The following is a 14,463-nucleotide window of genomic DNA, read 5'->3' on the forward strand; positions in this document are numbered from 1 at the left end:
CAAGACCCCCCCCCCCCAAGCCTGGAAGCTATAGCCATTCACTTGCTTGTAATCTTAGACCATTGTCACTATCTTGTATAGTCACCCCTGAGAATCACTAGACCATTATATACTACAGTTGATGGCCATATCAATGCAAATGTTTCTTTCTAAAAGGACAGAATCAACTTTCACTGCAGAAACTAGGATCAAACTGTGAAAAACAATATTTATTCAACTGAATAAGAAATCAAGCAATAATTGGCAAAGATACTAGGTTTTTACAAAGCCATCTCTCCTGATTAAGCCCTTCCCAAGTGGAGAAAGTTCTTTTGGTGGTTATTACTGTTTTAGAATAACATTTTCCACTGTCAATTTTAGCCTTTTAATTTGACTCTTCATATTTTTTCATCTTGCTTGATTCCTCAAGACAAAATACCCATTTTTTGCCTTGACTTTGATCTTTATTCTTGCAAACATTTCAGTGAGAAAGAACTGAGCTTTCTCCTAGGCTGGGTCCTTTTACTGAGAGGGTTTCAATTCTGGCTACCTAGTGGCATGGTCTAAAGCGAGATGGAGAAAGAGATTTGGAGGCAGAAGCCCTTCACTCCTTGGTGCTGTAAGCACACATGAGCATTCTCTAAGTCACAGGTACAATTTCAGACAGTCACTGGCAAAAGAAGGATGAGTGGGGCCCATGAAACCCTCTCCTCTTCCTTCTGTAAGCAGCACCTTGCCATCCTTACCTCGGGTGCTGGAAGGGGCAGAGGTAATCATCTGGGAGGGTGCTGAGTGAGTAGAACTCAGGCTGGAGGATGAAGGGCTTGCCTGGGACGAGGACAGAACAGAGACGTTGGTGACTGAGCCCTGGTACCTGGGGTTGGGATATGTGAGCTGCAAAGGGAGAAAAATCAGCATGATAGAGTTCTGAATAACCAGGACTGTAGGGCTGACAGAAAGTTGGTTCTTTTATACCCTGAATAACCAGGCCCAGTGCCACCTGCTGTACCCTTGGCCCTGATGGAGGTCAGTCTGATGGCTGACACTAGGGATTGCCATACCACCTATGTGTAGCAGGGCTGCTGAGTTACTACTATTGTGCTCATCTGGTGTGCAGGACTTGGCTATCAGTAAGAAGCAGGAGAACAATCTGGCAGAGGATCTTTCCCCATGGGATTTGTGAAAGCATCCAATACTGAAGCTGGTTTTCTTGGGAAATAAGGCCTAGGAACTGAGACTTGGAATGGTATGTAGAAAGAAGGCAATTTGCTAGCTCTGAAGATAGGTGTACTGAATTGAGTTAGAGAATTAAGCAGGGTTGCCAGCCCTCAGATCAGACCCCCAAATAGAAAGGTGAGTCCTATAGGCATATCCTGCCCATTCTCCTTGGATAGCTCTAGTACCTGCATGTGGTGGTACAGATCTTCAGGAGCGTCGCCCATGGAGCTGTCACCCATCATCACCATGTTTCCTGCTTCGCTAGACGCATGTGAGGAGAGAGAGGATGATGAATGGCGGCCTGTGCCCATCAAGTTCATGGGGCTGTGAGCAAGAGTGGGAAATAGGGAGGAATCAGGCTATGGCTGAGAAAATATGCTGGGTGGTAGGGGCAGTGGAGGAATGTGTGAAATGGGCATCGTCAGCCTTGGCCACCACTGGTTTGGGGCAGTTCCAGAGCCAATGTTCACACCCATCTGAGGCCTGGAATAATCCTAATCCCCACTCTGCTGCTCGGGAGCCCCTGGTCCGGGAAGGCCTATGGGGCTGGCATAACCTCTATTTAGAGTTAAATGGTTTACAACTACTGGGTCTGATGACATTAGTGGTTTTTAAGGAAGAATTAAAGAGAGAGAAATGGAATCAAGTCAAAAATCCTATCTCTCCCTTGCTGTGGGATGTTAGTCTAAGTCAGTGACTATCCCTGCTTCTAGGTTAGAGTTGTCTTCTTTGAATTGGGAAGCTATCAAAATAGATGGCTGTGAACTATCTGTGGGCTTCTTTCCATACCTGTGGCCATAGGCTTGCCAATAAATTTCCTCTATCAATACCAGGAAGCCCTTCATTCATTTGTTCCTTCTCATTTACATAGTGCTCAGTTGGCCATGTTGCTGTTCACCATGGAAAACAAATCTAAGTGAGAGACTCCTTTCTCTGACCTCTTCTCCCAAACCTGGCTTTCCTTCCTTAGGGAATCTGAATATCCTCAGTTGAGCAGAGTCAGGCCTGAACTTCTGACTTCTGGGCAGCCACACCTTCAATGTACACATCACCATGTTATCTTCTTCCTTAAAACAACCTATGATTCTTATTCCCCTTGGGATCAAGCCAAAAGCCTGCATGAACAAATCCCATTCAGAGTTGGGAGTTAGCCCCCTTCCACACTTTTGAATACTGCACTTGAGCCACCCCATTTTTTTTCTGCCTAATGAGCTTCTAATCATCCTTTAAGACTTTCCCTGATGCCTCCTCCTCTGGGTTTCTACAATAGCAGTTATATGTTTCTATCACCCAGGGAAGTAACTGGTTGGGTACAGAATGCAGATCCTGTGGCAGGAGCCGTGTCAGGGCTGTGTGAGAGAGAGTGTGTGTGTGTGTGTGTGTGTGTATGTGTGTATGAGGGAATGAAAGCACTCTCTGGAACTCCTTTCCTCTGATGCTCATCTTCCAGACTTACCTCTCTGGAGGGAACCCACCCCAGTCCTAAGGCCGTACCTGTGACGATGGGTCATCTTCATGTTCTCAGGACTCATGGGGCTATGGGATGCCAGAACATTTCCCCGTGGGGTGCTAGTGCCTGAACATGCAGGACTTAGCTTATCCAAACCTGGAAACTCCTGTTGAGAAATGAATGATGTTTCAGAGAATAAAGAATAAATAAATAAATATGGGGTAGTGGGGAAGAGCTGGCTGGTAGTCAAAAATGTAAAAGAAACAAAAATAATCTTATAGTGTACTGCTGACTTCTTTTGGGCAGTGATTCCTTTATGACTAAACTTTATGTCCCCAACTGCACTGAGACCCAGACCAGAGGTCATGAAACCCTACGCTGACCTCACTCAGAGAAGCTCATCTGGAATAGGCTGAAGTTAGTTTGCTCATAGGATTGTGTTAATGGCCTTTTAAAAATATTTTTTTTTAAGTACAGAGTAAGTAGAAAAAAGGCTGGGAAGGAGAAGAAGAATTTATTATCAGTTATCAGTCAGTGGGAATGCATTTTATAAGGATTAGGGCTGGGTTTTATTAGATTGCTAAATGACTAGCTCTTAGTGACATGAGTTAAGCTGACCGTGACACAGTCTATAGGGAAACAGAAAACAAAGTCCTGATGTAAGTAATTGAAAAGCAAAAATAATTCTATTTTAGCATAATTAAATTCTTACTAATTGTGTAGATTTCTTGTAGAAACCTCTAATCTCAAACCCTCTTGGGTGATAGCATATTGGTCTGTGTCTCTATTTGCTACTTTATGAAACAAAGCACAACTTTTTAGATTTTCTTAAGTCCTAAATTTATGGTGGACAAGGGCTCTAAGTCCACTGAGGATGTTTCTGAGCTCAGTCTGAAGAAGTAGCAGGTTTCCCACATTCTTCTTTCAAAGTATACATAGGGCTGAAATGTGCTTCTGCAGCCCAAGAGTACACCTTCACATTTGCACACTTTAAACCTTGATGAGTGTGTGCAAACATTTTGTACTCTTTACTGTGGTGACCTACCTGCCCATGTGGCAGAGAACCTCACCCTACCATGGCCAGGCTCTCATCTAGATGGGGAAATCTGCAAACAGCAGAGACCAGCTAAGCTGGCAGGAGACAGTGTAATGAGTGGTGATGGAATACCCATCAGATACAGTGACTCTACTAAAGTTCTTTAAATGGATACCCCAATTTTAGGGGAAACATTAATTCTCTTAGTGTTTCACATTGTAACACGATGAGAGAATCCTAACAGGAAGGAGAAATTATAGGCACTCTAGGTTTTCCTTTGGAAAGTGTGCTTACCTTCTAAACTATGACAAGCTTATTTTTACCTTTCATGCTGCCCATATTTACACAGAAATAGACTGAGGCCTGTACTAGTACACTGGAGATACTAAAGTGACAAATTGCAGCAGCTAAGAACAAAGCAGGATAATTCCAAGCTAGTCAAGCCCATTGAGTCTGAGTGGTCCAACTTTCCCCAGTGACTCCTGTAGCCAGGAGTCACCCTTAAAGTGGCATTTCTTATCCATGACAGCCCGGCCCAGCATCTAATATCTCTACCTAGTCGCCTCCATCATACTTCTACTTGGTGGTCTTAGATATTAAGAGAGCTTTGCTTGGGAGGCAGATAGCAGGTAATTGGGATTATATCCCTTGTGATATGGGAACCAGGCAGGAGGCCTCTCTAGAGTCAGATCCATGACTGAGAATGGGGTGAGGGTATGATGTGAACAGGGAATTCAGGGACACCTGAACCCTATTTATAGCAGCAAGGATTCTCCAAAAGACCAGCCAAGGAAAACTAGTCCTGGAATACATGTCCTCCCTCTGTATGTCAGTCCATGGGCCAAACCTTGCTACGGAGGCTGAGGAGCCAAGACAGAATTAGGGAGAACTTCTGGGTCCTGGTCTAGCCCTAGAACCTGTCTGGCTTCTCTAAAAGCAGCCAGCATGAAAGCGCTGGGTGCCAAAGCCTTTCTCTGATGTGAGTCTGGATCACTCGACATCATAGAGGAAGTTGGGATTGGAAGTTGGAAGGTCTAGATAGAGTAAGGAGGGAAGAAAAGAAAGGGAAAGGGAGATGGAGAAAGAATATGAAGATAGGAAGGGAGAGAGGAGAAGAAAGTTTTGGAGAGAGGGCTGATTCAGGCCATGCCTTAACTCTTCAGGTTCTTGGAAGGAAAACATTTCCAAAGAGATCAGTACATGTGGGCCATATATGTTAGCTCTTTTCCTCTGCATATGGAAACTTCTATCCACCAGCACAGTGCAATGAAAAAGATTATTTGCCTTTGAAACTGACTCTATGGGATTGATTGAGTGAGAGGATTCTGAGCATCCTTGCCCTGGATATAGCACTCATCCCTGCCTCCTGCCCCTCTGAGGTGGAGACAGCTTCTCCCTCCTATCCTCTTTCAACCTCCCTCCATATTTCTTTGGCTGTGGCACAGGTCTAGAGGATATGGCACCTGGTTCTACTGAAGAAGGGGCAGGCCAGGGATCAGCTTACATGGTAGAGACTGGCCCGCATCATCTGGAACTGATCAATCAGCTTCTTGTGTAAAGGCCGCATTTCTGGGTGCACAAACTTCTCATGAACAGCTAGACCAACTCCAAGGATATGAACCTATGAGGGTGTCAAACAAGGTCTTTCTGTTAAGCAGGGAGAACCTCAGTCATCTTACAGTGCCTGGCCCTTCCCACCAGCTGTAGGCCTCTAAGTTCTGTAAGCCATACCTGCTCCTGCATGAGCTCCTTGAGTTGGGTGATCTTCTCAGCGTCTCCTGGGTGCTTGGTAATATAATCTTTATCAAAAAAGGCCTGTGAAGTCAAAGGCCAGGTCAGGAAGACTTCCCAGGACTACTACCTAGATGGGGCCCCAGAGGCCTGACTCCAAAGGTGTCCTAAAAGGTAGCCAGGCTGCCACCTCACAGGTATATATATCAGAACCTCCAACCTAGCCTGTTGAAAACTCTGGCAATCAGAGATGTGTTTTTCTGTCTGAGAAGGACTGGAGATGGCTAAGTTATCTGAGCCTGAATGCTGGCCCTAGATCCTCATGGAACCTGGATGGCTTGGTTAGGACAGGTAGGACTGGTGGGTCCAGAAGTGGGGGCTAGCCTCTTAGCCATCTTACATTTCACTTTTCATGAAGGGTTAGCTTCTGGTATTCCCTTGGGAGGCCACTTAACATTCTTCCAAATCAGACAGATTATCTATCTGTCAGAGCTCAGGAAATAAAAATGGTAAAAAGGCTCTCCACCAGAGAGCTTTGCCACGGAAACAGAGTTTCCAGGAGGTTATAGCCTCGTTCTGAACCATCCCAAGTTTGTTGAGCCAGGAGAGGGCTAGCTGGGAAGGCTTCCTAAGGACTCTGCAATCTTGAGAAGAGAAGCCTGAAAACTGCCTTCTCAGTCAGGCTGCCTGTGTGGGTTTGGTGTAGGGCCCCAGCTTACCTCCTGGTAGCGTGCAATGCCTCCATTGACAGCTGCATCGATAACGCCATTCAGGCACATGCTGAGTAGGTTGATGTTGCCGTGTACCTGTTTGTGCTGATACTGGCTGATCAAGGCCCGAAGCTCTTGGTTCTTATTCTCAACCACCTGGATGGCATTTTCCAAAGGGCTTACTTCCACCTGGGGGCACACAGCACAATGTCCTTCCAAGAATTACAATAATCCCTCATCATGTACCTGAGAGTAGGGATCCATGACCTGTGATGCTGATTCCCCTTCCTTGATCCTGTGAACTTGGGACTCCCTGGGTCCTTTCTACTGTTATCTTTTGATTTATAGATACTTGGAAGTATAGCAAGTAGTGAAGTATAGCAAGTGGTGACTTGAACCATGGTTTCTGATCACCTCATGGCTGCATTTGCGCTGGAACTTCCTGTGCAAAGGTACAGGTCAAGATGGCTCAGTTGCTCTGGTGACACTGAAGAGGCTCTGTGCAAAAGTGCAGAGCTATATCAGTCAGGACTTGAGCTCAGGTACCAACTTCCAGGGATAGAGAATTCTGAGCATAACAAGATAACCCTAATGTCTTGCCAGTACTGCATCCTTCAGATTGCTTGCTTTGCTGAAACTTTCCCACAAATAACCTTTTGATGAAACCAATATAATAAATGTGCTGTACTAGCTCTGGGTCATCATCCTCCATCGAGGGTGATGTCCCACCTGGCTTCAGCTTTTTCTATGTGGGTCTGTCTTTTCTCAATCCCCCATTGCCCCTCACTGGTTTCCTGAATTAACAGCCTCAGTTAAAAGATGGGCTGTGGCAGTGAAGAGCACTAATTCTGAAATCAGAGAGCTCTGGCCTCCTGAACCTCAGAGAATGGTTTTCTCATTCGTAAACTGGGAAGTTAAAAATACTTGCTCTGAGGGATAATGTGTGGTTTAGATGAGAGAAGGTACACAAAGCTCCCAGCACAGGATTGACCTGGGGGAGCAAAGACCAGATAGGTGGACAAAGTTCTTTCTTTCTTCAATCCTTAGAGGAAGCTCCACAGAGCCAGGGCTGAAGAAGTAGCTGTGAAGCTCAGGCCCACCAGAGGCAAATCTCACCAGTTCCCTCCTCTCTACTTCAAACCACCGAGAGATGCCAGGCAAGCTGTGGGTCAGGGTCAGCGTGGTGCGCTCAATCCACAGGCTCTGTAGGAAGGGTACAGACAGGTTTAGGCAGTTGGGCAAGGCTTGCCATTCCCTACCTACATGAGGGATGCAACAGTGGTGAGTTGCCAAGAAAATGGGGCTTTCCCCTGGATCTGCTATAAATACTGCCACTGCTTTCCTAGTTTGTTCACCTTGAATTCATTCTCCTTGTCCTTTGGGCCTTTGTGGAAAGGCCTGTCGTACCGGAACTTCCTCACATTGTTGACGCGATAGAAGCTCTTGACACGATCTGGGACCCTATCCATCTGCAGAACATCCACATATTCTGGAATGGGTGTCACTGCATAGATCTGCAAGTCTGGGCATGAAGTTAAGGGAAAATCCAGACTTGTCAAAGAGACAGACTTGAGTGGTTCACCTCTGTCATATTGTGAAAGGACAGAAGGCCCAGGCAGCATCATCTCCTGGCAGCAGTGGTGGAGGCAGTATCATTTCAAGGGGCAGATTAAACCCATATACAGTTAGATAAATCTATCTTTCTGCCTTCTTTCCCTCCCTGCTCTTTCATTGAACCTCATGAGCACTTGGTGAATTGACCCCCAGGTCAATCCTGTGGCAAATGTGAGATAGCAAGAGTTAAGTATTCTCTGCTGCCCCTTTAAGAAAAAAGGGAGCCCATGTGATGGGCACACCTATAATCCCAGCTACTTGGGAGTTCAAGGCTAACCTCAACAACTTTGCAAGACCCTATTTCAAAATAAAAAATAAAAAGGACTGGGGGTGTGGCTTAGTGGTAAGTGCCCCGGGTTCAATCCCTAGCATCACACACACACACACAAAAAAAAAGATGGGAAAGAGTTAGGAGAACACATACCCACCTCATGGGAGTAAGAGAAGGTTGTAAGGACCCAAGAAAACTATTTATTACAGAACAGCTTTTCAATAAAATACTGTCTGGAGTCTTTATGGAGAGAAAAGTGGGATTCTGCTTGCCCTTCCCATTCTGGAACAAGTTTTCCACAGTCATGGTGACTGTCATGTAAGGAAGCTGTTCAGCTCAGTGGGTGGTGAAAGGCCAGCCAATGTTTGGAATGAGACTTCTAAGGGCTACCAAAACACAGGAACTCCCTATATTTTCCCCTTCTCTACATCTCTAGCACTTTGTTCCACTCAAACTGACAAAGACCTGGGGCAATAATATTACCCAGGTAAGTGGAATGGGAGTAGGACATATAACAGATATGGTATCCCTGTGATAAAAGCCCTGGTGGGACCCCAATCACTCTGCATAGTAACTTGCTACCTGGGCAGGCCCCTCAGAACGTAGAATGGGGACTAAGGTACTGGTAGTCACAAGACTGAGAAGCATCCCCTTAACGCCCTGCTGATGACCACACATAATTAAGGGTATGCTACTCTTCTGTGAAGCAAGAGTGTCATATTAAGTAAGGGTTCAGTGATGAGGACACACACAGATTTAGGACTGGATGATCTAAGTAAGATTGGAAGCCATTCACATGGTAGAGGGGCAGGCTGACTGGATGGGTCTCACCTCCCAGGACCCTAGCCCTCCTCCCCCTACCAAGTGTCAAAAGATACACTGGGCATCACATTGTAGGATGGCATCATCTGGATGGTTGGGATGCTGCATGGCAACGGCTTGCGGGAACTCACTGAGCATCCTTTGCTGGAAGGCCTCCAGCCTCTCGTAGTCGTGGCCACGGCATACATATTCTTTGTTCTGTCAAACACATGAGAGCACATTCTGTGTCTTGCCTGGAGCCCCCAAACTCCAAACAGGAGTCAGTAGTTACTCATCTTACAAATGCATCCTAGGAACCTCCTCTGTACTAGGTTCTGTGGGGACAACACTCAGTTCATATCCTAAGGGAAATAATGGTGGAGGAGGTAGAGGGACAGATGAAGGGAGAATTGTGTTGTGGTGTGGCAGCCCTGGGGGTGGGTACAGGCAGCAGTGAGTTCTTTTCCTATGTGGAATTTCATATCTTACAGTGTCCTATAAATAAAGATTAAATTCTACTTAAAAAAAAAAAACACTTCACTGGGCTCAGTGGTAGAGTGCTTGCCTAGCACACGTGAGGCCCTGGGTTCGATCCTCAGCACCACTTAAAAATGAAGCAAAGATATTGTATTTACCTACAACTAAAAAAAATAAAATAAATATTTAAAAAATTCACTAAAATAAAACTATGATAACTGTTCAACTGCTGTTACTAGGTCTGTGCTCAGTCATTTCTTCAACTCTGTTTAAATTCCAGCTCAGCCTTCTAGGAAATAGTGGAAAGAAAGCGTTACTATGATTGGGTCAGAGAATTGGCTGCCTAGAACAGGCTTCCATATCTAAACTTAGTGCTTAGCAGTTCCCACAGGCCAGGAACGAAGTGGACCATCCTCTGTGTTCTTTCAAACCAACTGTTCTCTATCCTAGCTGTATGAGGTACTGTGTAGCCAAGAGGAAAAACCACTATCTTTGATGACAAACCCCAAGAGGCAGGCCTTTTTGGTAGCTACATAATAATATAGCATATGAAAACAGAGTTGAAGGTGGCAGCCAGTCCAGTCAGATAAAGCCAAATGCCTTCTGTTAACCAGTCAGTTCTTTAGAAAGAAATATCCAGTAGAATAGGCAAAAAGGAAAAGAAAGAATACAAGTTTTAATTGAACTATGTGTATAACATAAGTTCTTATCACTACCTGAATGGACTTACCCGAAGAAAAAAAGGAAACTTCCGGCCATAGAAGCCGACCCGAAAGAATTCAGGCTCCAGGCGTTGCTGCTCCATAATGTTGTCATAGTAGCTAGCCTCCATTTTCTGTAAAAAAGAAGGGTGATTGCTTTCAGGTTGGCTTGACTGCTTTTGGTGTCCAAAGTAAGGTCTCCTAGGCCCAACTGGACACTGTCTTCTGGAAAGGAATTATGGTAGCCCAATCTAGGTGAGAAGGAACTGAGCCCTAGCCAACCTGTCTCCAGGGGGTTGCTTCATGGAAGAGGAAGCCCTCCTTCTTCATTGCCTTCTGATGGTGGGATGGAGACAGGTCTGTCTACTGCAGCCCTGTGAAGCTGCTCTGAATGTCCTCCCAGGGTGTGGGCTTAGCCCCATGGTCCCGTGAAGACTTGAGTGGCACACTTTTTTTTTCTTTAGTACTGAGGATTAAACCTGGGCCCTGTGCATGCTAGGCAAGTGCTATACCACTGACCTACATCGCCAATCCTTTAATTTTTTTTTTTAATTTTGAACTGGATGCAGTGGCACACACTTGTAATCTCAGCAAATCAGGGGGTTGAGGCAGGAAAATAATAAAGTAATCCCCCACTGGGTATTTAACTCAGTGGTGGAATGCCCCTGGATTTAATCCCAAGTATCTCAAAAAGAGTAGGCTGGCCTTGAATTTTTGATCCTCCTGACTCATCCTCTTGAGTAGCTGGGATTATAAGATGTACCATTACACCCAACTGAGGGGCACATATTTAATATGGACTTTTTCTGCCTAAGAATTTCTGGTTTTGATTGATACTATACCAGCTGACACCTGATGGGGGTTGCTTATAGCTGCCTACCAACAATTCTCAGTATCATTTGTTCCCATTATTCAAATTCCATCCATTCTTGTTCATCTATCATCTAACTAAAGATGCTAACAATAGTGAGGAAGGCTCAGTTGCCAGAATCCCTGGCACTGCTTCCAGTTTAGGAAATTTAAACTTGAAAAGTTTGTGATAGCATTATCAAGGTTGGTAAGTTTTTTTTTTTTGTCTTGGCTGACTTGATTTTACATTAGAAGCCAACTTTGATTGGGAAGACAATTCTCCTGAATTCAATCAAGCCAGCCTGCCATGGAGCAGTGACCTTCAAAAATCAGTCAAGAAGTTACTTCTGGGGAACCATGCCCAAGCTCCATCTGGACCAGGGAATAGAGGAGAGTTAGCCACAAGGGTGAGGGTACAGGGAAGAGTAAGCTGAGGACTGTTGACCTCTTTTTGCTGGTGAAATCAGTGGCTGTTAGGATTCAGAACCCAGCACCTGCAACCAGGAAAAACTTGGTGCAGACCTTCAAAGTCCATAGGACATCTGAGTTTCTTTTTGAATACTTTGCTTCAAAGAAGGGAGCAAGGACAGTATACAAAACTGATAAGTTAAATGGGGAAGCTCTTATAATAAAGTTTTTAGATGAAGCATCCTCCAACAAAAACATTTCAGGAAAAGCTTCTTCATACAGTTGAGCTGACACCCCCTCCTTAAAACTCCCACCCTATTGAGCCTATACTGGCCTCTCCCTTTCCTGAGTACCAGTGGCCCTTAAGGGGGCCAGATCACAACATCATTTGTCTGGTGTGTGTTCTGGTTTCCCAGTCAGACTGCAAGTATTTTGAGGGTATCATCATAGCCTCTACTTCTCCTGTACTGCCCAGAGCACTAAATCAAGGTCCTTATGCCTCACTCAGAAACTTATTTCAGGAAAGTCTAGGTACCTCCTTTTGGGCTGGGGTAGGGGAAAGGGCCAAAGCTCACCCGAATCCAGCTGAGGCTCTGATAATCATAGAGGCTTTCATACTGACATGCCAGTTCTCTGCACAGTGGAATCCCAAACTCCCAGCTCTGTATCAGAAATGGAAACAGGGCTTTAGTATTTCAGACATTAAACACATCAGACAATACAACAAAAGGTCTCCTGCTAGCTACAATTCATATATTACAAGGAGTATACACTTTAAAATCAAGGTGCAGAGCATGACAAATAAATGTGGCTTTCTAGCTCAAGCACAGCTTTCTGGTCTCTGCTAAATGTTTCTGCTTCCAGACCTTTTTCTGACTGCCTCATCAATGTACATTTTTCTGTACATTTCCATTTGATTGCTTTGAAGTTATCTTAATTTTTCGTTGTATTAGTCTTGATTAGATTATAAACTGCAAGAGGGAAGAAACCCTATTTAATTTATCCTTAGAGCCTAGAACAATGCCAGGCATATATCAGGGTTTACTAAAGGTTTAATAAGTTAATAAAGGGAACACAGAATTATAAAATAAGGTTAGTTACTTAAGCTCAGAAACAAGTAGGGAAACCAAGAAGAATGTAGCTACCCAAGGACTTGGTAGTAGGCCTGGGACTTCCTTTTTTAAATTAGGCTTCAGATGATCCTTGCCTAGTCAGATCCCAGGCTGTTTTGTAATGTGGCTCCTGCTGTGATTACAGGATCATCCAACAGATGCTTGAGGAAGGCTATAGCGGAATTCATTAAAAGGCAATATTGTTGATTTCTCTCACTTTTTAAAAAAATTTAGTATTTTCTCTTTCTAGGTTAGACTGGGAATCATCAATTTACTTGATATTTTACCCAGGCTTTTCTCCCTAACTTCTAAATACTAATTAAAATTTATTATAGGAAATTTCATGTATATAGAAGAGTAAAGAGCACAGAATAATGAACCATAGGTACCCATCATCCATCCTCAATACTGATCAACTCAAGGTTGATCATGTATCAGTCACAGTCCATCTATTTACTCCCTCCCACAGTTTCTGAAGCCAGTCTCAGATATCATGTAACTCTACCAATAAAAGTATAATATGAATCTTTAAATAATGACTATTAAAAATACTCTTGGTGGGCTGGGGATGTGGCTCAAGTGGTAGCGCGCTCGCCTGGCATGCGTGTGGCCCGGGTTCGATCCTCAGCACCACATACAAAGATGTTGTGTCCGCCGAAAAAACTAGAAAATAAATATTGAAATTCTCTCTCTCTCTCTCTTAAATTAAAAAAGAGTTTTTTTTTTTTTTTTTTTTTTTTTTTTTTTAAATACTCTTGGAATAGCCTCAGGAAGAAGGAAAAGTTTCATTTGAGGTTGTAGTTTTCTAAAAGAGCTGATTATTTCTATCCTTTGAAGCCATTAATTCCATATGGATTGAAACTGAAGGACCAATTAAAAATCCTGAAACAAACCCAAGAGAATTTTAAATAGACCCTGGCTTTCTGCCCTGATACAATGCCTCTGCCTCAGTGTGCCAGAAAACCTCTTGTACCACCATATCACAGCTTTCAAGGGGACACATGTCAGTCCTCCCTCAGCTCCAAGTGCTGCTTGGGCAGGTTGCAGCCAACAATTCATAATAGGGTCTTCCTGGCAGGCAGCTCCATAGGGGCTGGCTAAGAAACTGAGCTGTATATAGACTTCTGGCCAACCCATCAAGAGCCACTCCATGGGGGACTGCTCATTTAGGTGTTAAGGGCCCCAAATGGGACTAAAGGCACTTTTCCTGCTGATGGTAGGTCCCTATAAAACAGATATTTTCCATTTAATCAATGCACATCTGTCTTGTTGGTATCTCTGCCCTAAATTTTAAATTTATTCTTTTTAGTTCTATACAACACCAGGATACACCCTGATATAATCACAAAAGCAGGGAACACAACCTGCTCCAACTCAGTCCCTAGCACGCCCCTGCCCCACTTCCTCCCTCCACTCCACCCATCCCTCTTCAATCTATTTACAGTTTACTTTTTTTTTTAATTAGAGTCTTGTGGATTCACTCAGTGCTCGGACGTTCATGCATACAAAACACTACAAAATTCAGTCAGATTCATTCTACTGTTCTTCCCTTTTCCTGTCCCTTCTTGGTCTTCCTCAATCCCTTTCATCTACTCTACTGATCTTTCCTCTATTTTGATGAAATTCCCTCTCCCCCCACCCTTTTTTCTCTCTCTCATTTTAATCCCTGCCCCCTTGTTTTGGATTAGCTTTTGCATATCAGAGAAAACATTTGACCTTTGACTTTTGGGGACTGTCTGCCCTATTTTGTAACCTGCTATTCTAAGGTGCTTCCTTCCTGCAATTGGCTTCAGAGTGAGGCAGGACCAACTCACCACTCTGCCAGTCTTGAGGGGTGTGCTGAATCACTGATAGGTCTGGGAGCTTTTAGAGTTGCCTCTGTTTGCAGGCAGGGAATGTTTAGCAGGTACAATGCATCCTTATCTACATCTTTCCCTTGCTTTCTCTCCTTTAGGCAGGAGGCAAAGCTAACTCTAAAACCCCTTACTAATGCCTGAGACACAGTTGCATTTACCAGCTCTGGTAGATATGTGCCTTTACACATCCTTGTCAGCCCCTCAAAGAAATAGCATAAAAGTTGCACTAACCCAGGACATCCTCAAAAGT

General features: G+C 44.3%; 1 protein-coding gene across 10 annotated transcripts in view; it reads right to left on the bottom strand.

The window, feature by feature from the left end:
* The window catches only part of Dock3 (dedicator of cytokinesis 3), a 552,674-nt gene that overhangs the window by 14,211 nt on the left and 524,000 nt on the right, over positions 1-14,463 (bottom strand). For 8 of the 10 annotated variants that reach the window (XM_048794632.1, XM_048794629.1, XM_048794628.1 and 5 more), the window contains 11 exons: positions 11,821-11,907; positions 10,018-10,122; positions 8,888-9,029; positions 7,480-7,646; positions 7,241-7,327; positions 6,134-6,313; positions 5,415-5,498; positions 5,188-5,304; positions 2,692-2,813; positions 1,383-1,521; positions 726-873 (listed from right to left, as the gene is read on the bottom strand). In XM_048794632.1, the coding sequence (XP_048650589.1) occupies positions 726-873; positions 1,383-1,521; positions 2,692-2,813; positions 5,188-5,304; positions 5,415-5,498; positions 6,134-6,313; positions 7,241-7,327; positions 7,480-7,646; positions 8,888-9,029; positions 10,018-10,122; positions 11,821-11,907 (1,378 nt within the window). The remainder of the gene's footprint in view (positions 1-725; positions 874-1,382; positions 1,522-2,691; positions 2,814-5,187; positions 5,305-5,414; positions 5,499-6,133; positions 6,314-7,240; positions 7,328-7,479; positions 7,647-8,887; positions 9,030-10,017; positions 10,123-11,820; positions 11,908-14,463) is intronic. The other 2 variants (XM_048794631.1, XM_048794630.1) reach the window with 1 other exon arrangement.

This window comes from Marmota marmota, unplaced genomic scaffold (genome assembly GCF_001458135.2).
Source record: "Marmota marmota marmota unplaced genomic scaffold, marMar, whole genome shotgun sequence".
In the NCBI taxonomy this organism is placed as follows: Eukaryota; Metazoa; Chordata; class Mammalia; order Rodentia; family Sciuridae; genus Marmota; species Marmota marmota.